The following is a 26,109-nucleotide window of genomic DNA, read 5'->3' on the forward strand; positions in this document are numbered from 1 at the left end:
TTTGAAAGAAGAATTGGAATATCCAATTTTGGAAAATCAGTGGGGCCAGGTATTAAAAAAATATGAAATATACTTTTTATGATTTAAACATGAAACTAATTCATCAGAAAATATTACTTTGGATCTACTGGGCCCCCTCAAAGAATGTTTGGGAAGGAATGGAGATTAGATTTTTTAATGCTAGCAATGGAAGAAATTGGAAGGTACTTTAACTCACACAATCTGGCCTTGTTCTGTTACAGCTTTGTTTTGGTTTCAGTAGGTATGTTAATATAATTTTGAGAAGAAATATGATATGCTGTGTGATGTTGAATTATATCCCTAAAATGGGGAATTTGTCATTTTATGAAGAGCTTTGACTTTATTGAGTTTGCAAACCAGCAAAGAGGATAATTTTATGTAACTGGAAAAAGAGTCTGTCTCCTGATTTTAAGGAATGGAGCCAGGATATGAGTTGATTATCTATTTTTGAAAAGTCTTTGTGTTCTAAAAATGTGAAGATGATACATACAGATAGCTTAATGATGAACTAAACAATTGAATTAATTTCCTATGGAAATTTATACTTATCATATGGGTGTTTTCTCTTTGTTTGGGGGCTGGGGGTTATCTTTAGTTTATTTAACCATTATGATATATTTATGTTTTTTTTTTCACCTTATTATCAATACTGGATGTGCACTTTTGTTGGTATTTTACCATTTTAACAACAAAAGTTTTAAAAAGTAGGGTTGAAATCTTCAGATCCATTTTCATATTGGGTGAAGATGGAGAAAAGCATCTTAACATGTCAGCAGACAGCCAAATTCCCTGCCTTACACATCACTCGCAGAAAGAATTACTTACACTACAAATTATCTCCAAATCATACTTATATAAACCTGACCTTCTTTTCCTTCTGCACATCTAATCTCTCTTTGCTGCCTTCAAGTCAGTCTTGACTGGTGAAACATGGACAGATCCTTGCTCTTTTCTTTGCAACATCTGAAATAAAAGGCTGCTATTTTGTTGAAAGCCAACAGGGTTGAATTCTTGTTCATGGATTGGGATTTAAAAAAAAAATCTATAAAGAAATAGGTTCCAACAGGGTTTTCTTCTGATAAACTTCTAGAGCAGTGTTGTCCAAACTTGGCCACTTTAAGATGAGTGGACTTCAACTCCCAGAATTCCCCAGCCAGCCATGCTGGCTGGGGAATTCTGGGAGTTGAAGTCCACCCATCTTCAAGTGGCCAAGTTTGGACAACACTGTTCTAGAGTGATGTAGATAATAAGGATCATGGATACTTGCACAGATGCATCAGATTATCTTACAGCTCCAAACACTTCCGCTCATGGGTGCTGTTGTCTCTACAGGACCTCTGCCTTCCACAACTTTGTCAAGGTGACACTAACCAAAAATCCCAAGAAACGGCCTAGTGCCTCCAAGATGCTCACGGTGAGTAGGCCCACGTCTCCTTCCATCTCCACACAGGACATGCTTTCTGCAGGCTTGGGGGCACAGTCTCCCAGGCTAGCTCTCCGGAGGGGTGGTTCTTAAACCGTTCAGGACCCAAATCCAATTTCTATGTCTGCTTGAGTTGGACAACCATCTCACTTTCTTCTTAAACCCTGAGGTCACTCCATGGAAAGTCTTTTGAAAGATTCCAACGGTACTTATAAGTGAGAACTCTGCAGCAGCCGCTCCTTGCATTGCTGAAAAGTGAAGCTGCATTTAGGTTTACGTTGTGTAGATGAAGTGGCTAGCCTCTTTGGCATTTATCACCAAGACACATTATCCCCTCCCTCCTCCACTCTTGTGGTCCAGTTCCCAGGCTGGAACCCAACCATCTTCACCTTTCTTTTCCTAGCACCAGTTTGTTACCCAGACAGGGCTCACTTGGAGCCTGACCCTTGACCTCTTGGAGAAAGTGCGCAATCCTGACCAGCTCCCCAGCTGCAGAGGTGAGACAGATGAAGAGGAACAAGAGGTGAGAGCAAAGCCTTGCAGCTGGAAAAGGGGGAGAGAAGGGCCTCCCCTTAGGAGTCATCCACACCTACCTCTAACTGCTTCTTGAAGATGCCAGGCTAAGAGTTCTCCAAAGATATGTCCTCACAATGCTGCCTTCATCTCATCTCCAGTCTATAGCCGAGGCCACGTACAGTAACTGTATTTCTCTGATCTGATGTTAAATGAGAGTTTTCCATCTTCTCCTGACATGAGCTTTGCTAGAGGCCCATTTTGCAGGGTTTTGGTAGCACAAGTGCCCAGGGAATGAGGTCTGCCTGGCATGTCCCCTCCCTTCTGATTGCTTTCCTTAACTTGTCCCATGTCAAAGCAGTCAGGGCACTACCACTTGTGAAGAGTGACCAGCTGTTGGGACAGAGCGGATTATACGGGGAGATCTTTGGGCCACCTGTAGGCCTGGATATAACCAGTTGACTAGATGTGCCCAGACTCACTCTATGAGTCTCACATGAGTATGTGCCCACATTTCCATGAATCTCCTCTGTCCTCCAGTGACAGCCTGTGATTGGAAGTTGGTTTCCTTTTTTCCCATAGCCATAATGCAGCCCCCAGTTCAGCTACTGATCTTTAAAACACAAACAGGACTTAAGTGTTCTGTTGTCATAGATTTTCTCGCTAAAGTTACTCCTGTTCTAATCCTGAATACAGAGATTACCATACAATGATGGGGGGGAAATTGTCCAGGCCACCAACTTTTTTCCCCACACTACATTCCTAAATTCAGGTTCCTCTTGTCTTGCTCAAGTCAAACTCAGGGTGTCTTTTGAGCTGGCAAAATAAGGGCTATTCTAGGACTGAAGGGGGCACAGCTATAGAAGCCCCCAGCTTTGGGGTAGCCATAGCACACATCTCCAGCATGCCTCTTCTCTCATCTTCTCTGCCGCAGCTGCCTCCGCCCCCGGTGCCCCGAAGAATTCACTCCACTCAGCGGCAGGGCGTGACTTCTCCTGGATATGCTGATGCCCAGGGTACGGCTGCCCAGTCTCGCTCACTCAGTGCCCACCCGTCTGGCTCATCCTAGTGGATTCTCCCCACTAGGAAAAATAACACGGCTGTTTGGTCTTCACAACCCCCCCCATCTCCTCCCCACTGCTGAGGCAGCGCTCTAAATCCCTTTCTAATCTCATTGCAGAGCATAATTTCAGCCTCACCTTCCAAAGAAGACACAGTCTGAAGTCTTCAAACTTCATGGTAACTTTTTATTGGTTTTTCTGCTCTTCCACTTGAGAGAGAAAGGTGTCCTCTCTTTGTCCTCCTCAAGGTCTGGGTCCTACCCTTAATCTCTTTGTCCCCCACTCTGGGCACCCACACAGACTCACTGGACTAGGGTCTCACAACCGACCCTTCTTTTCGCCTTCTTTAGTGGCATCCATGGAAGAGTTGTTCCTAAAGAGGTGCCATTCCAATGTTATGGTTCTCTCCCTCTGTGGCTGGTATTCTTGCTAGTAATGGTTAGCTGGTTGGGTGGAGGTCACGTTCACACTCAGAACTGAACCTGGCGTACCTGGGTTAAAAAATGTTGTTGGAGGAAGACAACACTATGTATCTTTGCATCGTGGCAGAAGGGTCTTTTGACCAGCTTATAGATTAGCAATGGGGAACCTCAGATTCCCAGGCCTAACCAAGACTGGCCAAAGGGCCTTGAAAAATATCCTTCCCCAATAGTTCACGTCTTTTCCCATGCTCCTTCTTGCTCCCTTCATCCACAGCAAAAGCGGGATGCATTTGAGGATAAGGAGTTTGAAATGCAATGCAACGGCTAGAGTCGTTGGAACTGGATGGCCTAGAAATCTAGTAAATAAATAAAGAGGTAAACACAAATAATGGGCACAGATCTATGCCCAATACAAACTTGTTGTCTCAGGGCTTTCTCCAAAGAATGCTGGGAATTATAATTTAGCAGAGGGACCGAGAAGTCTGCATTAGCAATCTCTAGCACACCTTGTTGCTGGGATCACATAACCCATCCAGATCGGCTAAACGTCTACTCATTCCCACTCCAATTCTGAAAGCTTGAAGAACTGTTAGCCCATTTTCCAGGCTGGCTTTATCTAGAGAGCACTACCAAACTGTAGGGCAACCGTTGCCAACCGGGGGCCTCTGGATGAGCTGGATTCTCACTCCCAGATAGCACTGGGCTGGCTGTTGGGGAATTTGGCTCCTAATCCTGCCGGAGACACATCTCTTCCTTTAGGTTGGTGGACTTGTAAAGCCTGGAACCTCAAAGTCTCTGCTTTCTTCCGCAGGAGATCACGTTGGACCCAGGCTACAATTCTGTTACAGACAACACTCTCTATGATTCTGAACTCAGCAGCAGGTGAGGGGGCTAGGAAGGGGCCTGGGTGAGCAGCTCCCTTAGTTGCTGCCTGGACCTGAAAGAAAGTCGAATTTTCCTGCATGGCATTAAATTGCAACTCAGCCCGATTTGTTTTCCTGACCTTTGCAGGAAGGATACAGCAGACTCCGATTATGATGATGTGGATATGTAAGTAATGTCATAATTGCTTACAGATTGTTATAATTCCGCCATTCAAGCTTGTTTATTTAATTGTGCACTTTCTCTAAATCAGCAAACATACAATAAACTTCCTCATACGGATACACTCGCGCACGTCGACGAACTTACCCCAGACACGCAGATAGGCGTGTTTCAAGGGCTTAGTGCTTGGTGAGAGTCCAAGAAAAGAAAGTGGTCTTAAAAAACAGGCAGAGCTTTGATCGCACCTTGGGGCCACCAACTTGACTTTTTTGACCACCCCCTGTGGACATCCCTGACCCTAGGCCGGATCAGAAAGGAGAGGGGAGTTGTGAGTAGCTTATCTCATTAACAACAGCTCAGTCCGGATGGCAAAACCCCAGAAGAGATTCGAAACATTCACACGAAACCCACTATAAAGGCTGGGGGATCCTAGCGTAGATTCTGTGCCTCACCTCTAATCCTTGCGTTAAAAGACCTCCCTGATGGTTGTTTGCTTCCTGGATCCTGGCCTGGGATCTGTGGCTTGGCCGCAGGTTGAATAAACAAAGAAACAGCATTTGGATGATGGTGATGACAGTGGAGGTGATTTGCTGCGATCCCGAACGATTCTCGATGGCGGATGTTTTTACTGTAAAACCACAGGGTTTTACAATGGCCAAACTGCAGCAAAGGGCTCATAAAAACGGTGAGGGGGTGGGGGGTCTCAAGGGCAGCTGAACTCCCGGCGTGTAACCCCACTTGGTCGTTCTTGCTCCCCTAAATCCCCCCCTTACCTTTGTTTTCTCCTCTTCCTTCCAGCCCCAGCAGAACAGACCTAATCAGGTAACGATTTCTCCTAGAATTTTAAAATATAAAATGATATAACCGGTCCACGCGGTCATTCAGCCAAAGGTTGGGAAGAGATTGTTCTCAGGATCCAACAAGGAGCTGGTCCCTTTGACTAATAAATCTTCATTTTCCGTCCTGCTTGGAGGGGACTCAGCTCCCCAGGAGTGGCTGGGTGAGACCTGCGGTGGCTTTTCACAGGGGACTATAATGAGATGTCTTGTTGGAACAATTTATTGGGGGGGAGGGGGGAGAAAACAGGCAACAACCCCCCCTCTGTTTTTGAACCTGGTCATTTATCCTTCCTTCCAGGGACACTCTGCCTTCTGGCCTCCCACCCCCACTACCTCCCAAGGTAAGCCGTCTGTGGGAGCAAAGTAAGTAGAAATCCTCCCCTCTGTTCTTGCGGGTGGAGATACACTAAGACGAGTCCGGTCCTTCCAAAGGAAAAGGGGCAGTGAGTAGCCAGGGTCCAGAGCATTGCTTCTCCTATTCACACTCTTCCATGGGTGGGGCGGATTTAGCCCACAGGCTGCCACTGGGCCACCCTTAGTGCAGGCTTGCTTTTCCTGCTGACAAATGAATTGCATGCCCGCTGGTTTCTCTCCTTGCAGCCCAAACTTTGGCTCCCATCAGATGAAACTGCGGTGGATCGATCCTATGACCACTTTCCTGCCACATCCCTAATACGAGGACGGTGCTCCAGTGGACCTGTCATGGGTTGGACCTCTCCAAAAAGTAACCTGAGGAGAGCCCAAGCCTCTCAGCTCACCGCCAAATCAGGTATGCAATTCCCCAAGAAAATGGAGGCACAGGAGTAAAGAGAAGGAAGGAGACGCTTCCAGACGCGCTTCAAATGCAAATCCTAGCCATGTTGAAGGAATTTTCCAGGGTGCAACACCAGAGAAGGAAGGGTGAAATTGTTTTTGTTCATTAGCGGCTCTTTCCTGATCTCCCAGCCCATTGGCACTTCTAGAAAGCTAGATGTCAAACGCCAACGTCTTTTGAAGCACCAGTGGTTTGGTTTGGACTTCTGGACTTAAAGCAGCTTTCTTCAATCTGATGCCCTCTAGATCTATTGGACTATAACACCCAACATCTCCAGCCAGCAGCACCACATCAGTGAGTTAAGGCTGCCCCAAAGTTTAGCCTGTTTAAATGAGCTGCAGATTAAAATGTCCCTTGCATGCTAGATCAGCCTAAAAGATCAGGGCTTGCCATGGGATGGCACAGGAAATAACACATCAGAAGTAGAGTTGCCCTCTTCGCAGCTGAAATATGGGGAGGATCATATTGTCTCTTGCAGGGCTGGGTGCTGGTCACACATGCTTCCGCCTTTAGCCAAACGCAGTTTGTAGGCTGGACATGCTCATTTAAATGAGCTGCAGATTAAAATGTCCCTTGCATGCTAGATCAGCCTAAAAGATCAGGGCTACAAACCTACAGCCAGCACCACTTTTTGAGAAAATTGTCCATCTGAAGATCTGCCCAGCTGCATCCCTAATTTAAAAAAGGAGAAGGGCCTCTAGCTGATATTTGTTCAGAATGAGGATGATCAAATGACGTATTGAATTCTCAGCTGAGTCGTGTCCGCGGACCCTAAACTGCTTCCATATCCAGCCTCCGGAACAGAAGCTGCCAGTAGCTGAAACCTGATCCTTGCAAACGCTTTCCCACAAGGGTAATATATCCATTTCAATTAGAGTATCACCAAATTCATCTTACTATATTTCATCAAGCTGGATTTCAGTCCTATCTGGGAAAGCCAAACCATGTTGGGAAAGTCAACATTCAAGTCTAGGTTTGCCCCTCTGGGCAATGGATGTGCAGCACATTGAACACTCCCAAAAATACTATATTGACACTGTAATTTTTCCTTAAGCTGCTTGACCCAACCTCACTTGTGGCCACCAGCAATTACAACAGCCTTCCCCCATTCACAGCCCTCCAGCTGGGGATGGTGAGGGTTACAGTGTATAGGCTGGGAATTCTGGAAGCTGTAGACCCACACATCTGATGCTGTAGGGTATCCGATGGGGAGACTGGCTGGTCTCTTAGAAAAAATCAGAAATTCTCCCTTTCCTCCCCTGCTTCTGATGCCCTCCTGTTCCCCTCCAGACTATTCTATAGAATAGAGGAAAAATACCTTGGAACAGGTATTTTCATTCCTGGGAACAAGGAAAGAGGAAAGAGGAAAGAGGAAAGAGGAAAGAGGAAAGAGGAAAGAGGAAAGGAAAGGAAAGGAAAGGAAAGGAAAGGAAAGGAAAGGAAAGGAAAGGAAAGGAAAGGAAAGGAAAGGAAAGGAAAGGAAAGGAAAGATCTTTATCCTGGGCTGACAGCTGGAGGGCAATATCCTTGGAATAGGACTTGGTGGGGTGGGAGGCTGATTGTTACCTTGCTCCCCTGCAGTCCCAGAACTGCGATCAGATCCCCCGGATGACATGCCACCCAGCCTTCCTCCGAAGCCAGAGAGGAAACAGAAACCGGTAAGTATGCTCACCCTCCATATTTGGCTAATCTGCTCTTGTCCAAAACAGCCCACTGCCCACCCTCAAATTAAAATAGGGAGGACACTTCCCTTTGCTCCTTGACTTCTCCAACAGCCATGTTCATAAACCCAGAAAGGGAATGGCCTGCAACTCTTTTTTTAAAAAACGAGCCTGCTAGGAAGAGAATAGCTTGCACTTTCCTTGGAACCAAAATGCAGCACGGACGCCAGACAATTCACAAAGAATCTCCTTCCAGAAAACACGACAGAGGTGGACGTCGTTCTCCCCTTCCCTCTCCCTGGCTCCCCAGAAGGTTATTTCTAATCTGTATGGGAATTATTAGGGTGAAATTAAAAGGGGAAGGGGTACCTCCAGGAGGTGAGAGAGGTCATCCAAGGGCCCGGATGCTCACGTGCTTCTCCCAGGTGTTGTCTTTCATGGATGGCTGTTGCCTGCTTCTCCTCTTCAGGACAGGACCCTCTTCAAGAAAGTGTTCAACGAGTGCCCCTTGCACCTCACCTCGGCCACCGCTTGGACCCATCCAAATACAAACGGTATGGCTGGAGCAGAATTGGGAGAAGAACGGGTGGGCGGGGCAGGACAGCCTTGGGTCATTCTGCAGACCTGAGCAGAATCCAGTCCAGGTGATGGTTCTCTTCTCCAAGCATCTCCAGCAGAAGAGGGCGGCAATCTGCTCCTGCTGGGGCACTGCAGGGCACTCCCCGTTAGGCTGCCTTCCAGAAACAATCTGGAAATGGCCATCATGTTTGGAACCGAGCCACAGGATGGCTCCCCCACCTGGGGCTGGCTCTTCTGACCATCTCATGGGTGGCTATTACGGGGCAGGGTTGTCACCCCAGCTCTGACATGGCCTCCCTAGAAAGGTTGACGGGACACGTCTTTTGTACTCTTCACAGTCTCATCCCATCCAAGGTGGCTGTCTTCGTAGGTTTCTTATGAGGGTTTTAGAATAACGATTTTGTATGGGTGCCCTTTATTTATTGCCAGTGTTTTGCCTTTGGCAAACATTTTATTTCACTATTGATTACTTAATTAATTGCATTTGATATATACAGCCAATCATCTTGCCTAAGTGATTCTGGGTGGCGAACACAAAACATGTGTTGCTGGTGGCCATCTGAACCTTTGGAAGACCTGATGGTCCAAGTTAGGGACAGATGGTCATGGAGAGAATCTATCTATGTCAGAGTTTCTCAACCTTGGCAAGTTTAAGACGTGTGGACTTCAACTCCCAGAATTAACCAGCCATGCTGGCTGGGGAATTCTGGGAGTTGAAGTCCACATGTCTTAAACTTGCCAAGGTTGAGAAACGCTGATCTATGTGGTCGCTAAGAGTGGACACCAACTTGATGGCACATAATCAATCAATCATGGTGGCCCTCCCTACCCTTGAATTTCCTCCCTACTCTGCAGAGTCGCATTTAATTCTGGGTGCTGAAGAAGGAATCTTTGCTCTGAACCGGAGTGAGGCAGAACCTGCTCTAGAGCTGGTGAGACTGACAGAGGGCAGGAATGGGTCTGAAAGACAGAAGGGAGAGAGGACAGAGAATTCATGTTCTGGCCTGCTTTGATGAATGTCATCCTTTCCTTCTGTTTTGTCCCCTTCCCTTTCTCAAGCTCTATCACAGCCGAACAACGTGGGTTTACTGCATAGGAAATGTTCTCATGTCGCTTTCTGGTAAGTTGGTCACCCAGGAGTTGTGTTCATGCAACACGCACTTAACCTGGTTAGGGAAGCAGCCTATCTTCTGGGTTTGCAATGTGTTGAAGCATACCCTAAGCAAACACAGTAGATTCGGACAACCAGGTAAACCCCAAAAACACTGGCCAGGGTTGACACTGACCATGTTCTGTAAATGCTGCTGCTAGATCTTAATTGATCTGAGTGTGTCTGTTGTTGGAACCCAGCCATTCTGAAGCAGGGAGGAAGTGAAGAAAGTAGAAAGCTGGATTTTGGAGGCCTCAAGAGAAAAGTGCATGCGTGGTGCAGCAGAGAAAAATAAGACTTTGTGGACATGAAGAAGCAATAACATGTGCTTTCTGCAGAAACCAGAACGATGGTGGATAGATATACCTTTCACCTGTAGATCTTTAGGTCTCAAACCTTTTGCCCATATTGAAATTTTTGAAATCAAGGCTGGAAGAAATGAACCCCCGACGTCCCCAACCCAACACCACCCAGATATGCTGACTACAATTCCCATAAGCTCCAGCCATCATGACCAGCAGTTCTAATTTCCCCAGCCAGGGTGGCAGATGCCTTTTCTGCCCTGCCCTGTGCTTTTTATTGCAACTTCTTGTTTGCCTGTTGAACTGGGTGCTGCTCTCCCCAGGCCACGTTGATCCTTCCCAACTGCCTGTAATCCTCATGGAGATACAATTAAAATTGGGATATGCAGAGAAGCATCTAATTCATGTCATTTGGTGAGAGTCATGACCCATGTTGCAGGCCTCTTCAGGGGCATCCACATGGCATGGTCCAAAAAGTCAAGACGGCAACCACAAGGGTGCAATCACAACTCCGCACATAAAAACAGAGCTTCAATCACACTTTGGCTGCCAACCTGACTTTCTTGACCATACTTTGCACACACCCACCCCCAGGCCCCTTTCCAGATAAATGATATAGATGGACAAGAAGGGGTTGGGGCTGAAAATAACAAAGGCTCCTTTGCCCCTGTAGGAACAATCAGTTTTAATTAGGGATCTAATTAAAAAAGAAAGAAAGAAAACATTCTCAGCACATTTTAAGCTCTAGCACAGTGTTCCTCATGGCTGGCTGGGGAATTCTGGGAGGTGAAGTCCACATATCTTAAAGTTGTGAAGGTTGAGGAACGCTGCTCTAGCACATTTTAAGGGTCAAAAAAATTCAGCAAATATTTCTCTAACCTTTTGTTGAAAACAAGAGAGGAAGGCGTGGAATCCCCATGAGCGATGAAAATTTGGTTTAAAAAGCCACAAAAGCTCGAATTCTATTGAGGTTTTTTTCCCCCTATGCCCATGTTTCTCAATCTTGGCCACTTTAAAACGTGTGGACTTCAACTCCCAGAATTCCCCAGCCAGCATGAATTCTGGAAGTTGAAGTCTTCACATCTTAAAGTGGCCAAGTTTGAGAAACAGTGCTCTATACTAAAAAACAAAACAAGACAAAAAAAACACCCTTCTTCCTGCAAAGAAATATGCAGTTCCAATTAAATTACTGAGCGTAGAGTTTTCATTGGGTAGATTGCTAACTGATTATAGTGGTTTTTTTTATGTTCTTGGCCTTTTAACAACATTTTTATCTGCAAAATTCAGGAAGTGGTAATAATTTGAGCAGCCTGCTAATATCTGGAGACCTAGCTGCTGTTAAACTACAGTTTCCTCTTTTTATTCTTTGTATTTTTTTGCCTTTTCACCTTACATTTTAAAAGCCACCCTGAGAAAGCAGTAATTGAAAGAGCGTAAGCAATTGAAATAAAAATCAGTACCCGCGAGTGAGAACGGGCAAAGAGGATTTGAAGGACAGAGTGGAGTTCTAGTAAAACAGCCTCAGCATGCATTACTAAGGACTTTAAAAGGTTCCTGTGGCAGCTCCTTTTCCCTATAGTGGCCTCCTGCAAATACAGACCGACTAATCTTGCAAAGAACCTGAACAGAATCCCTGATAGTTAATGCCCAGTATAGCCAATTAACCCTGATCCATTTTCTTTTCCCTTCTGTTCAGGCAAGGCTCCCCAGCTCTTCTCCCACAATTTACTGGGTCTGCATGAGCAGAGCAAGAGGGACCAACGCCTTGTGGTATCCCTTTCCCCCCACAGGCTATTGCCCAGGTAATCCCTTCACTAGAAAGATGTGTTTTCTTACCACTTCCTTAATTCTTCAGCATTCATGAAGATTTGAGAATTGTCAATCTCTTTGTATGGCAGAGGTCTTTAGCAGGAGCCTGACTGGCAGAATGTTCAACAGGTTGTTTTCTCACTCTTACTTAGAAGAACTTATCCCTACTAGATTTCTGCAGGCAAGGGGAGAGTTTGCAATTAAGAAGTCAGTGGGGAAAATGTGGGCAACTCTGTGGGGTTATGAAACAAAGAAAGTCAACCTTAACTTATGCTTTGGGGGATGGTAAAAAGAGGAAGATGGAAGTGAACCATATGTTTCCTTGTGGATGGAGCTGGACTTAGGGAGACTGAAAGGTTTTAAGAGAAAAAAGGATGGATGCAAAAAAGAAGAAAAACTCAGTATGGTTCTGGATCCATGGGAGAAGGCCACCATATTCTCAATAAGCTTCTTCAGCTTTGTTCATCTTAAACTGACAGTGCTGTGTCCTCTAAAGTACCGAATGGACCAGAGCTCACAGAATGATAGGACAAGTCTAAAAAGCAATCATGCTCCCCTCCCACAATCATCTGATCTTTTCCTTTCTTCCTTCCCTCTAGGAAAAATGTCATCACCACCAAGATTCCTGACACTAAAGGATGCCAGAAATGTTGCACAGGTGCTTTGAACGCCCATCCTAGGGACAGTGATGGTCACTGTGGCTGGCACTTCCCCTCTTCCGCTTGGTGCCCTGTGTAGCATCAAATACAGCATGTTCCCCTTTCCTTGCAGCCAGGAACACCCAGAACAGTTGCCACTTTCTCTGTGGAGCGTTGGAGGCGGGGGTGGTACTGCTGCAATGGTATGAACCCATGCAGAAATTCATGCTGGTCAAGGTAAGAGCTGCCCCTTCTGCCAGACGAAGCATCTTTTTGCCACGATCAAGGTGGGCATCCCAAGGAAGAGACAGCCAAGCGGTGTGTTTTATAGCCAAGTTGGCTAGGCCACGTTGCTTGTAATTTAGTGCATTGGGTGCCATGCCAAGGCAGACATAGGTTGGTGCCAAGCAGCAGAGAACACCTCTGCTCCACCCTGGGCATTCCCTCTGAATGTCTCTCGCCGATTTATTATTGAAACTGTTTTTGGGTCCCAGGGTTTCCCAGTCTTCCAACACCAGACATTTATTCATTCTGGCGGATAACTGCTCTGTTTTGATACTTGGCTAGGTTGAATTTTACAGTAAGGATAGACCACCTTCAAGGAGGGCTTTCTAGCATTTTGGCCCTTGCCACCAAGCTGGGTGTTTTCCCCAGGGCAAAAATGCATGCATGGGTCAACATCTTGGGCCTCTGTGAAGGACCAGAATTCCCAGTGCAGAGAATCAACAGCAGCATGATTCACCTCCTGTGCTTGAATATGCTTCCTCTTCAAGTGGAGGCTTTGGTTTTATTTCTCACTGCCCAAGACTGCGAATGTTGGCTTTGGTTTTCTTGCAGATTGCTTTCCACCAGTGGAACAAATACCTGGTGCTTAATTACTGCCACAGGCAGTTGTTCATAGGCATGGAGCAGTGATGATGTAATGGACAGAAGGAATAACCTTGAGGGACAGGAGGAAGAGCCCCTACCAAGACAGGTCAAAGAAACCAGACCAGAACTATAATCGGAGAAAGCATCTCAAACAAGACCCTCCCTAGTTCTCCTAAAGAGAGGGATGGGGAAAGTGCATTCAGACTTGCAAGATTCTGCTACAGTAATTCTATAATAAAAACATTAGTCTGGATGACTTTGGTTTCCTAGTCTGGTCTACCTTGAAGGGCTGACAGATGGCCATTAGTACAGGGTACTCCCCTTGGCGTAGATGGCACTGTGGAGGAGAGAATGCATCAAACCCATTCAGGAAATCCTTCTGTTTTCCTCTTTTGTTAGTACTTTGATTTCCCCCTGCCTTCGTTGCTGCCCGTCTTTGAGATGCTGATGACTCCTGACGAGGAATATCCGGTGGTCTGCATTGGTGTGAGCAAGGGCCCACCAGGACAGGCCGTGCAGTTCCAAGTCATTAACCTTAATTCCCTAACTTCCTGGTTTATCAGCGACAAACTGGGTGAGTGTCCTGGAAACATGCTGATCTCTTTTTTTTTTTTTCCCCTAAGTAATTTCATTAAAGACTATAATTACAAGATGGACAATAATAAGGTAGAACATACTTTCGACCACCTTTTAGTAGAAAAGTCATACCAGCTCATTTCCTCTTTGTCTACTCAAAAGGTCACCTTCTCCACTAGGCTGATGATCTGCCAGCTGGAGCCCTTTAGGATTAAAAGTAGAGTTTAAATTAATACCAAGCCATAGTTCTGAACAATTAATCTGTTTGTCCACAGAACTTTCCTGCTCTGGCTTTGTCCAGGTGACTCAGTTGGATAACAAGATGGTGATGGTTCTGATGGACAGTAAGTAGGAGTGAGGTGGCTTTTGGTTTGTCAGTACTGAGAGGAGGGCAGTTCCTGCTGGGCCAACGCACTTTTGGCTTGTTTCTCAGGAAGCATCCAGTTTGTCAGCCCCCAAGGGGCACTGCTTGAATCCCCACCAAAACTCACCTTTGACGTAGCAGTGGAGTCAGTTGGTGAGTCCCTTTTCTCCACCCTGCTCAGCATTTTCTCCTCTTCCAGCTTGCATCCTCTCCCTCATCTGAAGCTCCTTTCAGGTCTTAGAGGAAGTACAGGTTGATATCTCCAACTCTGATGGAGAAAGAGATCTAACTTTCTTGCCTGACAAATGCTGCCTGTGGTTCTCTGGTTGCGATGGTGCTTGTGGCAAGCTTGCTGGCTCATCCGACAGGAGTATGGAGAGATGGGATCGATCTTGCTGTGGGTTAAGGTTGGGTCTCCTTTTAGTTTGAGGAATGCTAGACCACTTTTGAAGAATTCATCTCCCATTCCACTTTGCGGGGAGGCTTCTCCAGTGCCTGGGAGGCTTTTATGAAATGGAGAGTAGCTCGTGGTGGTGGACCCTGAACTTGCTTCTTTTGTCTCCAGCACTGGTGCAGAACTGCGTGCATGCATTTTGGCGCCATGGTGTACAGACGCGGCCACTTGGATCAGGGCAGGTAAAGAGAGAGTGGTTGTGTTTCCAGCGTGGTGTGGTCAGTCTTCTGGAGATTTCATGCCAAAGATGGTGGTAGGAGAAGAGCCTAAGATGTTTTCTTCTCCCCTTATTTTGTGGGTATTTTCTAAGGCTAAGACTTTGAGGCATTCCTAACCCTTTCTCCCCTTTGTAGTATTCCGTCTTTGGTCAGCAGTGAGATGCTATGGTCTTTGCCCCTTTGCTATTTTTTTCCCCCAGAGATGGGGGGAAAGGAGGTATTAATCCTGCCAACAGTGAGAGCATCCTACTCATCTCATTGCTGATCTGTAGGTAGAAGTCCAACAATTCCTAGTTGGAGGCTCAGCTTGCCTCCATTTAGAGGCATCAAGTAACCATTCATCCTGATCTGATGCTTCTTCTCAGGTAGCACAGGAGCTGCAGGATCAACGGTGGACCTTCCGCCTACTGGGAGCCTCCAGGTTTGAAGACCTTCTACTTCATCTCTGTCCTTCTACCATCCATGCAACTTTCCGCACCCCCTTGTGGCCTTCAGAAGTTGGCTGCTCCTCCTAGCTTCCTTGCATGGGTCCTGTACTAAATGAGTGGGGCTTCTTTTCGTTGGCTCTTTGAGACCACCTTTTTCAACCTGTAGCCTTTGGCTGTGTTGGGGCTATTGTTCCCAGCATTCTCATCTAGCATGGCCATCCTGCAACCACAGAACAGCCTCCTCCCAGGTCCCCAGCTGATTTTTTTTCTTTCCCTTCTCCTTCCTTGCCAGCACCATTGTATTAGAGACACGGCCAGTGGACGATCCAAATTCCACCAGCAACCTCTACGTGCCGGAATGATGGTGGTCTAACCTCGACCTGCTGGTTGCTCAGACCTGCTGTTTCCTGCCTTCTGGAACTGATTCCTCGAAGAATAGCAAGTGACAGGGAAGGGGACTCAAATCTGTCAGACACCTCAGTGCTGTCCTGGAAGCTGGCAAGACAGGGCTGGAAGTGGAAAATCCCCCATCTGCCCAGCTAACCTCTTTGGCCAACCTCAGCAGCTTCAACCAGAAGCACCAAGAGACACCAGTGCCCTGGTTTTATGCTTCTCCTTAGATACAATTCAGCCTCAGTAAACAGCATGTTCAGTTTTTCCTTTCACATATGTGCTCTCTCCTCTGATAGATATACCTCTGTGTGCATGTGTGTATATGTTAATATACCAAAGAGCAGTGTCCAGTGATGTGGCTAAGCTGTGTCTGGCTGGAGCTCCTGCTGTTGGATCGGTTCTTGTGCAACCAAAGCGTCGGATACAGGGAGGACTCCAACACTGCCTGAGTAGGGGGGCTGGAAGAGGGCAGCCCCAGGCTGGTCTGAAGCTTATGGAACAGAACTGTTCAGATCTCTTCTCAGCCAAGATTCACCTGCTCACGGCTTACAAAACCAGGGTGGCTATATTCGCCCAAGCCACGATGGCTTAGTGTAATGTGATAACCCAAGCTGGTGTTTGTTACTAGCTTCCTACCTGCAGCAGACCGATACCAATAAAATGTACGGCGATCCAAAAGCAGACTATTGAAAATCCAGAATGAACTGCAGTGGGGAAGAGCAATAGCGTCTCGTTCATTGGCTCTGCGAAGGATAATGCCGACTCAGTGGTTGCAGCAGTCTATGGTTTTATTGGCAGAGAACCAAGCTGGACTCGAGGGACGGGAGAACAACAGAGGGGTTTGCATCTCCACAACAGACCTGGCTTCAAAGGTTCAGGGTGCCGGTAGTTCAATCAGGGGCAGCAAAGGGCAATTTTGTGCAGCAGCTTAAGGGGCTGCGGATCCCCGAAGGGCAATGCAGCCTCCTGAGCTGGGGCCCCTTGCTCCCCCCAGCCCCAATGCACACACAGATCTGGGTAAATTGGGTGGGGTTTCTGGTGCCTTCTCAATTCCAGATGGAGCCACTGGTGCAAGAGAAGGCCCCCACCAAACAAATTATAAGCTTCACAAATGAGGTGGAGCTTAAGGGGAGGACTAATTGCAAGAGTCATTGAAGTCGGGGGGGAGTGGGGAGGGAGGGGGCTGCATTCTCCTTCTTGGGGACCTGGACTAGAAGACCAGCATCTCTTTGCCTTCCTCTGCCACCCCACTATGCTGGGTGACAGAAATCAGGAGCAAATTCGCTCCAATCTTCTGGTTGGTCTGAAAGAGTATTTTACTCTTTCCCCGTTTGTAGACCCTCCCCTCTCCCGGGGTACGGGCCAATAAAAGGCACTTGAAACTGGTGGGGGGGCTTTAACCTGGGAAGGAAGCTATTGCATGGACCCCCCCCAGGGAACCAGAAAGAGCTGGGAAGAGTTACTGGCCAAGTGGGAGGCTCGCTTAGTTCAAGCAGCCCGGGACCCTCCGAGCATTTCTCCAGGGGGCAGAATACCCACTTCTTCAACCAAGGAGAGGGGGCTTGACAGCAAGAGGCCCCATGGTGAGGCTGATGATGCCGGGGAGGGGGGGGAATGAGGCAGCTCTCCCAAAGCTTAAAAAGGGAGACTCAGCCAGGGTGTCCCACTCTGCTTTGCTGCTGCCCCCCCTTCTTTAGGGCTGAAAGAAGGGGGCAAGGGGGGCGGACTCAGGGCAGCTGCCTTGCCTCCTGTTTAGCCCAGGGAAGCCTCTAGCTGAGCTGGTCTTCATATTGCTTGCGGAAACAGTCGCCAGCAGGGAAGAAATCCCAGCAGCGCTCTTGGTACATTTTCCAGACGTAGGACTCCTGCAAAGGGGAAAACACAGGAATCTGCTGGTAAAGGAGGGCGTCCTCACTTTTTAAAAAAATTAATTAATAATTTAATTTTTAAAAAAACATTTACAGAAGAAAGAGCTACGTAAAAGGAAAAAAAAGTGGAAAAAGACATAGTGGATGCAGAAGAAGATAGCAGTAGATAAGCAAAGGATTTGTAATTATCCTAACATTTAAAATTAATTATTTAATGAATGAAGGAATGATTGAATGCAATGTATAGAACTAGGTTCGTGGTATCATCTTAAGAAATAACTGAAAAGGTCTATAAAGCTCTAAACATTCATTTTGGCATTAGTATACTATTATCTGTCATTGTTCCTCAAACCATGTGGAAGGAAAGAAAAGGAAAAAGAAAAAAAATGAAAAAAGAAACATGTTATTAAAGCAAATAATTTAACAAGGAGAAAAATCAGTCAAAACAATATTAAGTTTTAACTTCCCTCCCCTCCCTTCCTTGGGCACCAACAGGATGCCCTCTCACCTGGCCAGTGTGCTCCGTTTCATCCTTGTTGATGAGATACATCAGGAAGAACCTACAAGGGGGAGAAAGTTGGAAAGGTATGACGTGGAAACCTTTGCAAGGTAAAGAAAGGAATCATGCCAAGCATCTGCGGCGTATCTGCAGATTCAGAGAAACGTGGGCTGTATCCAGAGGAACTCCAGCAAGGGGATAGGCAACGTCACCTTTTAGGAAGCAGAGAAATTAAGAGGGGTGGGGGAGAGGAAGTCCCCCCTCTTAGCACCCTTCCTGCAATTCGACTTGTGGCTCTCCTAATGGGCTGAAATGGGCTGTGAGAATGACGTGTGAGGAACAGGAAGAAAAGCCGCGACCAAGACAATGGTCAGATGAGAGAAATCAGAGTCCAAAGTGTTTCAGACCTGACCATCCCTAGTTCTCTTGAACGTAAAGGCAGGAGGGGAAAGGCGCATTCAGACTTGCGAGATTTTGTTACTGTAACCTTATAATAAAAGTAGTATTTGCATTAATAACTTTGGTTTCCTGGTCTGGACCACCTCAAAGGGCTGACATCGGCCAAGTGGACATCTTGGTGCTAGACCACCTTCCCACATGGTTTAGTAAGGACCTGCCTCTCAGTGTCTATGCATGAATAGTTTCCTCATTCCTGAAATCTTCAGAGCTATAGAATGAAGACCAGGAAGATCCTGGCCATTGCCTTCTCCCCCCCACCCCACATCCCTCGCTTACATGTAATTTGCCAGGTTATGCTCCTCCAGCGTGTGGGTCTCAAAGCCGTGGGGTGTCGTGTCAAAATAATCACTGCCAAGTCCACAGATGAAACATTTGGTCTGTCGGGGACAACAAGGACAGTGGAGAAAGAACAAGCAGAAGTTGCTTCCATGTTCCTCTCTGCAGTCCCAAGCTGCTTTTCCCACTTTTCTCCTCTTTCCAGTACCCAAACTGGCTGCCACCACTGCACAGAGAGATCAACACTGGGAGAGGGTTTTGTGGGGCTGGAGGCTCACAGGAGTCCCATACACCCTTTTTACTTACGAAGGAAAAAGGAGATAGGCAGGATTCTGCCCCGTTGCTTGGTAAGGAGCAAAATAAGATACTGAACAAATGGTGCTCAGGGGTGTCCACACAAAAAAGTCAAGATGGTGGCCACAGCTGCAGTCAAAGTTCTGTCCATTTTTAATGGGCGTCGCAGAACTTTGAATACAGCACACCGCCCACCATCCTGACTTGTTTGACCATATCCTGCAGACACCTCTGGGCACTCCTTAAATTTATATTCTAGCAAACTTGCTAGCTACAGCATTTTCTGCTCATGGACTGACTGATATTTTCTGCTGATGAATCCATTGGCGATTTCATTATTCTACCAATTAAAGATGTCAGTATTGCATGCTCCATACAAAGAGGTGGACAATGCCTCTCTGGGAACAAAGGCTGGAAGAAAAGCAACAGAGAGGCGACTCAGCATACCTCCATGTCCTCCTTCACTTGCTCCTGCTGGTCTCTCAGCTCCCCAAAAGCATCAATGATCAAACCTGGGGAAATGGAAACGGAAGTCAAGAAATCAAAGAGAAGAGAAAACTGAGATTAAGCAAAGCAAGTTGGAGCCCCAGTGCAGAAGCTACCCTTCTCCATGAGCTGGGAATACTGCCAAGGAACATTTTCTGAAAACTGCTACCCTTTGCGAAAGGCACAATGATTAGTCATGTTTAGTCAGTGGAAAAGACATTGTGAAGATGCTTAAAGACACCCTTGTTTCAAAGATATAACACATTCCAACAGCTCACTGCTGGCATCAGGAAACAGTTCTGTTCCCAAGAATCCTGGTTAGAATTAAGGAAGTGGACAAAAGACATACTGATACAGCAGAGACTTGTGAAGGGATAAAGCCCTACACATCTCACCTTGGATGATAGCCAGTAAGATGACAATGACAAAGAAAAAGAAGGTGATATCAAAGATCACACGGTAAAGCTCATATTCGTCCCCTGCCGGATCTTCAATCTCATCACCAATGCCGCCACCAGCTCGCACTCCAACATACATGTGGAACAGGTAACACTGTGTTAGGAAGAGAGTAGAAAGGAGGCACACTCAGGACACAGGTCAGAACTCAGCCTTCCCCATCCTGGTGCCTCCAGATGCCTGGGAGAATGCCAATCTAGGAAGTCTCCCAGTTCGGTCTCACCGTCATCATATCATCACATTTCATATCAGGTTCGTCCTCGTCCTCGCTCTTGTTGTAGAACTTGCGGAAGAAATTGAAGGCGACCACAGTGTAAAGGTAGACCACCACTGCCAGCAGTCCCACAGTCATCATCAGCTGGGGAAACAGGGCACGTGTGCAGGAGATGGTCAGTTGAATGGCAGGAAGTAACAGCTTTCTCTGGTTCAGTCCTGCCACTATGGAGCAGAGGACAAGATTCTTCCCCAGCCCAACTGACCTGTTTGCCATTGTGGGTGACAGAGGACAGGATGGTCCGCAGTGTCTTGACACCCATGGCAATGTCCAGAAGATGGGAAGCAAAGAAGAAGTTGTTGTAATGGCCAAGGACGGACATCACCATGTACCAGAAGAGATACAGGAAGGACTGCAGTGGGAGGGAAAGAAAGAAGAACAGCTGTATGGGAGGCTGTATGGAGAGCAAGTGAATGTGTCCTTCAGGACCTTGATAGTAGGAAGAGGAAGGTATTGCTAATATCCTCTAGCATTAAGCTACGAACAAACCAGATCACAGGCACGTAAAAATGGCCACACTGCAAGTATCGATAGCTGCCCCCCACCCTCAAATTTGTCTGGCTCCCAAAGATTAACATTTACATTCCTTCTCAGTTGCCAATTCCAAAGGAAAAGAGGCTTCTGGATTACATTTATGTTAGAGTCACCATCAATCTGAACCAGTGGATGCCCTTGCTGAACTCAGCAACAGAACTTCTAAATCAATTACAATTCATTTGTTTGGTGTAACTTAGTCTGCTCCATTTATTTAAGGTTTTAGATAATATGGACATTTGAGTTACTTTCTTTTTAAATAGAGGAACAGGCAGCAGGTGAGCCACACAAAGTCTCTGTCATTTTCATTGCAACCCTGAAGCCTAGGCTGCAATTTACAAAAACAAATAAGCCTACGATTCTTAGAAGTCTAAATGCTATGCTAGAGGGCAAATTCTGACTTTGTTCAGAAAACACTAAGGATGTAGGAGTTGAACCACAGGCTTAAACAGAGAATTTGCATCCCTTGTTTTAGACCCATCATCTCCTCTCCCAAAAGGCACTGGAGGGATGAGTGAGGTTCTAACTGTCCAGGACTTTGATGAGTTTGATGAGTTTCCAGAAATTGGCACTGAGAAGTGTTAATGTTGCTGCTGATGTACCATTGAGTTGGTGTTGACTCTTAGGAACCACAGAGACAGAATTTCTCCCGGATGAAAGGAGATTCAGTACAATTTATTTTAGTAGTGAATTTCTCTGCCCTTCTCACTTACATTATCAGTGAAGATGACTCCAAATTTCCAGATCTTGTACTTAATGTCAATGGAACTAACCCTGAGAGAGAGAAAGCAGGAAAAAGAAAGCAATGTGGATATTTGTGTGCAGATTCACACATCACATTTTGGTAAGTGCCAGCTAAACACGGTTTAGATGTAAACAGCAAACAGGACAAACATTTGTCAGACAGGTGTGTGACACAAACAGCCATCGTGTATGGCTGTGTCTCTTTTCAAATGTATTTTTAGAGGCAGATTCCAGGTTTTGCCATTTAATGTGGGAGGAGAACCCATATGTCACCACGTGTGTCCTGCTTTGTGCAAATAATGATAATTTTTACTACATCGACTTGAACTGTTCAGGACTAGTAAGACTTTCTTTTTTTAAAAAATGAGCTAATTCAGAGATTACATTTCCACGGTACAGTAAGTGGTTAACTTAAATGGAATTCATGACTCACATTTGCAGCCAGTCATTTTCTACCTTCTAGCGCAGTGTTACTTAACCGTGGGAACTTTAAGAAGTGTGGACTTCAACTCCCAGAATTCCTCAGTCAGCATGGCTTGCTGGGGAATTCTGGGAGTTGAAATCCACACAAAAGTTCTCAAGGTTGTGAAACACTGCTCTAGAGTAACACAAAAATGTAATCTCTGAATCAGCACCTTTTAAAAAGAAAGTCTTAATGAAGTCCTTTAGTAAAGTCCTTAACAAATGGTCCTGAGAGTCCCTTTGGCAGGGGACCCACTTCTAGTATTGTGTAATGTGTGAAAAGGCTTTGCAGATACTGATGAAATATTAATACCCCGAATTACAACTTAAAATACTCCCTTTGTCTGACGACCTGTTGCGATGACAACGCCAACCTGAGCATTATCTGCTACCCCATGTCTACCTCTGCCCTCCTGTTTTGTCCTTCTCTCTCACCAAGTAAAGAACGATTTGTCTGGCTCCGGTTTCTTTTCATTTTGGGCTGTGATTTCCAGGCTGGCCAAGTCCATCCCCAAAAGTTCTGCAATCCTTTCTCGCCCATAGATGTCACCATATTTGTCTAGGACCTGGAGAAGTAGAAAAGCAACACTTATGCATAATTATATTTTAAAGTTGCAGAAATACAGCTAGATTCTTTTAGTCTCTCGGCACCAATCAGATTCTCCCTGGGCATCCCACCTCCTTGGGAAGGCCACAGACCCTTGTTTCCTCACCCCAGGACCTGCAGACCGTCTCACCTTTCTTTTGATGAACTTGTCCCAGTAATTGCTTGGGAATGACCTAGCAGAGACAGAAAAAACAGGAAGAATTTTTAAAAAGCCATCAGAAGTATAATCACCTTCTCCCACATCCATCCAGGCCTTCTGTTCTGCTAGGGGTCCCTTTTAATCCCTCTGCAATGTCCATTCTATCCTCTTCCTCCTCTTGCAAATTCATTTTCCCCTCAAAACCCCTTTGATTTCCACTCAGCTGAGTTTTAACTCATACAGATGCTGGCATCGGCTACTGCTAATAAGAATACTTTTATTATGGTGAACAGCCAATTTACAACTAAAATAATGCACAGCTACTACACAAAACCATTTGATAAAACTCTAGCTAAACATTGGCTGATATTAAGACGATGATGAACTCAGAGATAAACCACAGAGTCATCAGATTCCTTGCCTGTAGTTCTCTGAAGAACAGATGAGCAGGGTCCCCCAATCCCCATACAATGAACATTCATGTAGGTTTTTTGCCGCGGCTGAACCCACCAGGGCGGTAAGATGGTGAAATATGTCATGACAGTTATCAAGTAACATTACAAAGAGTAAAAGGTTGAATCATGCCAACACAAAGGCTTGGCAATGTTTTGGAGCAGGAACATTAACAATGTAGGAAGCTGGTGTAGACCTGTTTGTTTGCTGCTACAAGATGCACCAATGGCCATCAACATGGATAGTGTTAGTAGGGTCCTCATTATAATAACATCTGTTCTATTGAGCTACTGAGGAGAAGGCTCTCAATAGCTACATGTGCTTTTCCATGCTAGCTGCCAAAGCAGATGGAACCTTTCCCATGTTCCCAGAGAAACATGGTTGGCCCCGCTGGGAGCAGAATGCTGGATCATAGAGGACAATCATCTGACCCAGCTGATCTTATCCTATATATAATGTTCTCTGCCATTTGCTTCTCTGATTTCCCATCCTCCTTCTCAACTGACAACTCCTGACTTGTTTCTCCAGTCACCATCTCCATGCCACCATATTGCAGATGGTCCACCTGTTCTGTCCATCAAATTCTCCACCCTTCCATTTTTGACTCAAGCTAGAGGAACACCTTTGAGCTGCTCAACAGCCCAGGCACAGAAACAGCACAACATCCAGCCATACTCAGCTAAGAACAGTTCAGGTAGGCCAATAAGTAACTCTTCCTCCATTTGCAATTTTAATTTAATTACAATATGCTCAGAATTGAATGGTGCTGCCATGGGTTGTGGGGGGACAATTATGAGCCCCTCCATACCCATTCCCCTCCTTGTACTCACGGGGCGTTGAGCACCAGACGATCCCACTGGCCTTTGATGTCGTCATCCTCTGGTTGCTCCGTGATATAGAGCCCACTAAACTCCAACTTGCGGGCCAACTCCTTCTCACGCTTGAAAATGACGAGAGGCACCTTGAGACAGTTGTAGCCAATGATACAGAGGAAAGCTACCAATGTGTGGATGATGGACAGGAACTGTAAGGCTGGCTGCATGTAGCCTGTGCTCTCCTCTAGGAAGTAATAGACCACACTGTCTTCATCATCCTCATCCCCGTTGCCATTGCCGTCCCCGTTGCCACCATTGTCTTCTGCACCAAAGCTGGAGCTTGCCCCAGATCCTGTGTCCAGATCCCCTTCAAGACCAGAGCCCTCAAACTCTTCCTCACCAGGTGGTGTGTCAGACACCTAGGAAGTTGAAATCATAATAGGCGAAGAAACTCAGATGAAAGAGACCAAGATGAGGATCTAAATGAGGAAAAGTCAGTGCCCAGTCCTACAATCCTGGATTTTCCCCATCTTTGGTCCTTTGCTCTGAGCATTATGACTATTGTTCTCCCATGGTGATTCCTACTCTCTTCCCTGCCCCATCCTCTTCACAGACTCCACTGCCCAGTTCCTCTGGATCCCAGAATGCTTCGCTAGAAATGACTAAATTCCTGTTTTCTCTGGACCATCTCACTCACTTCCCAAACTACATCCAAAACCTGAAAGCCCTGATAATGGTGTTCCTGCTTCTCTACTTCCAAGAGCCAACTCCCATTAAGCAGCAAATATTTTACCTTATAGAAAAGCAAGATGAAGTTGATGGCAAAGGCCAGGAAGAGGGCAAGGAAGCGTAGGTTGTAGAAATTCCTGGACAGGTAATTCTGAAAGGATGGGAAGATAAGGTTAAGTGTAATGTGATGGTGGTTTTGCTTTAGAAACATGAAGCCCCAAAGTTTTACAATCAAACTGTTTCCAAGTCCAACATAAAGTTGCTTTACCTGTTTAAGCTCATCTTAACTCCTTTGCTGGTTTTTTTTTCTTTTGTTTGCTTTTATGTTGTTGTTTTATAGTATATCATACTTTAAGAGCAATTAATCTTATTCCTCCCCTGCATCACATCACTGTGATATCTCTTCAAAAAGAAATAGCATATTTTTAATTACACCCCATATTCTAGGTCTCAATATTAAATGGGACAACTCAGAAACACTGGCAGAGAGCCCTCATAGTGATTATTAGATCAGACAGAGCTACTATCTTATGACATCCTGGTTTGGTTTGGCCCCAATTCCATCAATATGGCTTCTCTCCAAGAATCAGGAATGGTAGATTAGAGAGGTGCTGATCCCCCAAATACTATGGTACCCAAGTGCCTCAGGAAGATGCTCATTGAGATGCTCCTGATCAAATTCACGAGGACATCTTAAGTTTCCTTCTCTTCTACAGCACACACACACATCAACCCCAGAGAGACTTTACCAGAAATTTGACCCTTTGGATCTCCAACTCATTCCAAAATTCTGAGCATCCCTGCTCAGGCTCTTTCTTCTCTGGCCGCTGAGCCACCTTTTTCTTCTCCTTGGCTGGTGGTGGTAGCTCTTCCTCCTTGGGTTCTTTCTCCTCCTCTTTCTTCTCCTCTTCTTCCTTTGCAGCCTTCTCCCCATTTTCAGCACTAGAAGTGGTGGGGAGGGCACAGAAACCATGTTGCAGATTAGCACCACCCTTTCCAGCCACCGTGCCCAACCAAAAGAATACTCACGGCATTGCATTCTTTCAGATCAACCTCTTTCTATTCTCTCAAGTACTTGGGTTTCAGATACTAACATTTTCTTGACTGCTCTGTTTTAGTCAGCTAGCTTTATTCTGCCATTGGTTTTGGTATTTTAATTGTGCTGATCACCCAGAATCAATCCTAGTAAAGGGTGATATATAATACATACATACATACATACATACATAAATAAATGGAACGAGCTGGGCAGCTGTTCCAGTTCCAAGCCAACCCTGTTCTCACCTGCCATCAGTGGAGGAGATATTTCTTAAGAAACTGGACATCTTACCATGATGTTGCTTCCAATCTATTTTCTCCACAATTATATCATGTCTTTAAAAGGAACCTTAAGTAAATTTCTGAAGAAGGATAAAGTCCAGGGCGTGAAGCATCT

The 26,109-nt window shown here is 45.9% G+C and overlaps 2 protein-coding genes across 2 annotated transcripts in view; one reads left to right on the plus strand and one right to left on the minus strand.

The window, feature by feature from the left end:
• Nucleotides 1-18,426, plus strand: part of MAP4K1 (mitogen-activated protein kinase kinase kinase kinase 1) — a 33,160-nt gene extending 14,734 nt beyond the window's left edge. Inside the window, exons 11-32 of the mRNA XM_015887669.3 lie at nt 1,354-1,435; nt 1,848-1,967; nt 2,892-2,973; nt 3,138-3,196; nt 4,252-4,322; nt 4,452-4,490; nt 5,283-5,306; nt 5,622-5,664; nt 5,924-6,092; nt 7,719-7,795; nt 8,268-8,352; nt 9,233-9,309; nt 9,437-9,497; nt 11,526-11,631; nt 12,238-12,296; nt 12,410-12,513; nt 13,546-13,720; nt 13,998-14,066; nt 14,156-14,239; nt 14,652-14,722; nt 15,124-15,179; nt 15,479-18,426. Of these exons, the coding sequence (XP_015743155.1) occupies nt 1,354-1,435; nt 1,848-1,967; nt 2,892-2,973; nt 3,138-3,196; nt 4,252-4,322; nt 4,452-4,490; nt 5,283-5,306; nt 5,622-5,664; nt 5,924-6,092; nt 7,719-7,795; nt 8,268-8,352; nt 9,233-9,309; nt 9,437-9,497; nt 11,526-11,631; nt 12,238-12,296; nt 12,410-12,513; nt 13,546-13,720; nt 13,998-14,066; nt 14,156-14,239; nt 14,652-14,722; nt 15,124-15,179; nt 15,479-15,548 (1,783 nt within the window). The 3' untranslated portion in view covers nt 15,549-18,426. The remainder of the gene's footprint in view (nt 1-1,353; nt 1,436-1,847; nt 1,968-2,891; nt 2,974-3,137; nt 3,197-4,251; nt 4,323-4,451; nt 4,491-5,282; nt 5,307-5,621; nt 5,665-5,923; nt 6,093-7,718; nt 7,796-8,267; nt 8,353-9,232; nt 9,310-9,436; nt 9,498-11,525; nt 11,632-12,237; nt 12,297-12,409; nt 12,514-13,545; nt 13,721-13,997; nt 14,067-14,155; nt 14,240-14,651; nt 14,723-15,123; nt 15,180-15,478) is intronic.
• RYR1 (ryanodine receptor 1) overlaps nt 17,309-26,109 on the minus strand; it is a 106,167-nt gene continuing 97,366 nt past the window's right edge. Inside the window, exons 91-103 of the mRNA XM_088139821.1 lie at nt 25,424-25,616; nt 24,739-24,825; nt 23,961-24,364; nt 22,669-22,711; nt 22,367-22,497; nt 21,439-21,499; nt 20,397-20,543; nt 20,141-20,275; nt 19,857-20,013; nt 19,423-19,487; nt 18,682-18,782; nt 17,956-18,007; nt 17,309-17,444 (exon numbers count right to left, since the gene is read on the minus strand). Of these exons, the coding sequence (XP_087995947.1) occupies nt 17,349-17,444; nt 17,956-18,007; nt 18,682-18,782; nt 19,423-19,487; nt 19,857-20,013; nt 20,141-20,275; nt 20,397-20,543; nt 21,439-21,499; nt 22,367-22,497; nt 22,669-22,711; nt 23,961-24,364; nt 24,739-24,825; nt 25,424-25,616 (1,672 nt within the window). The 3' untranslated portion in view covers nt 17,309-17,348. The remainder of the gene's footprint in view (nt 17,445-17,955; nt 18,008-18,681; nt 18,783-19,422; nt 19,488-19,856; nt 20,014-20,140; nt 20,276-20,396; nt 20,544-21,438; nt 21,500-22,366; nt 22,498-22,668; nt 22,712-23,960; nt 24,365-24,738; nt 24,826-25,423; nt 25,617-26,109) is intronic.

Source organism: Python bivittatus, unplaced genomic scaffold (genome assembly GCF_059951505.1).
Source record: "Python bivittatus isolate LINGU-HERP-01145 unplaced genomic scaffold, Pbiv_v1 ctg000310_np1212, whole genome shotgun sequence".
NCBI classification, from domain to species: Eukaryota; Metazoa; Chordata; class Lepidosauria; order Squamata; family Pythonidae; genus Python; species Python bivittatus.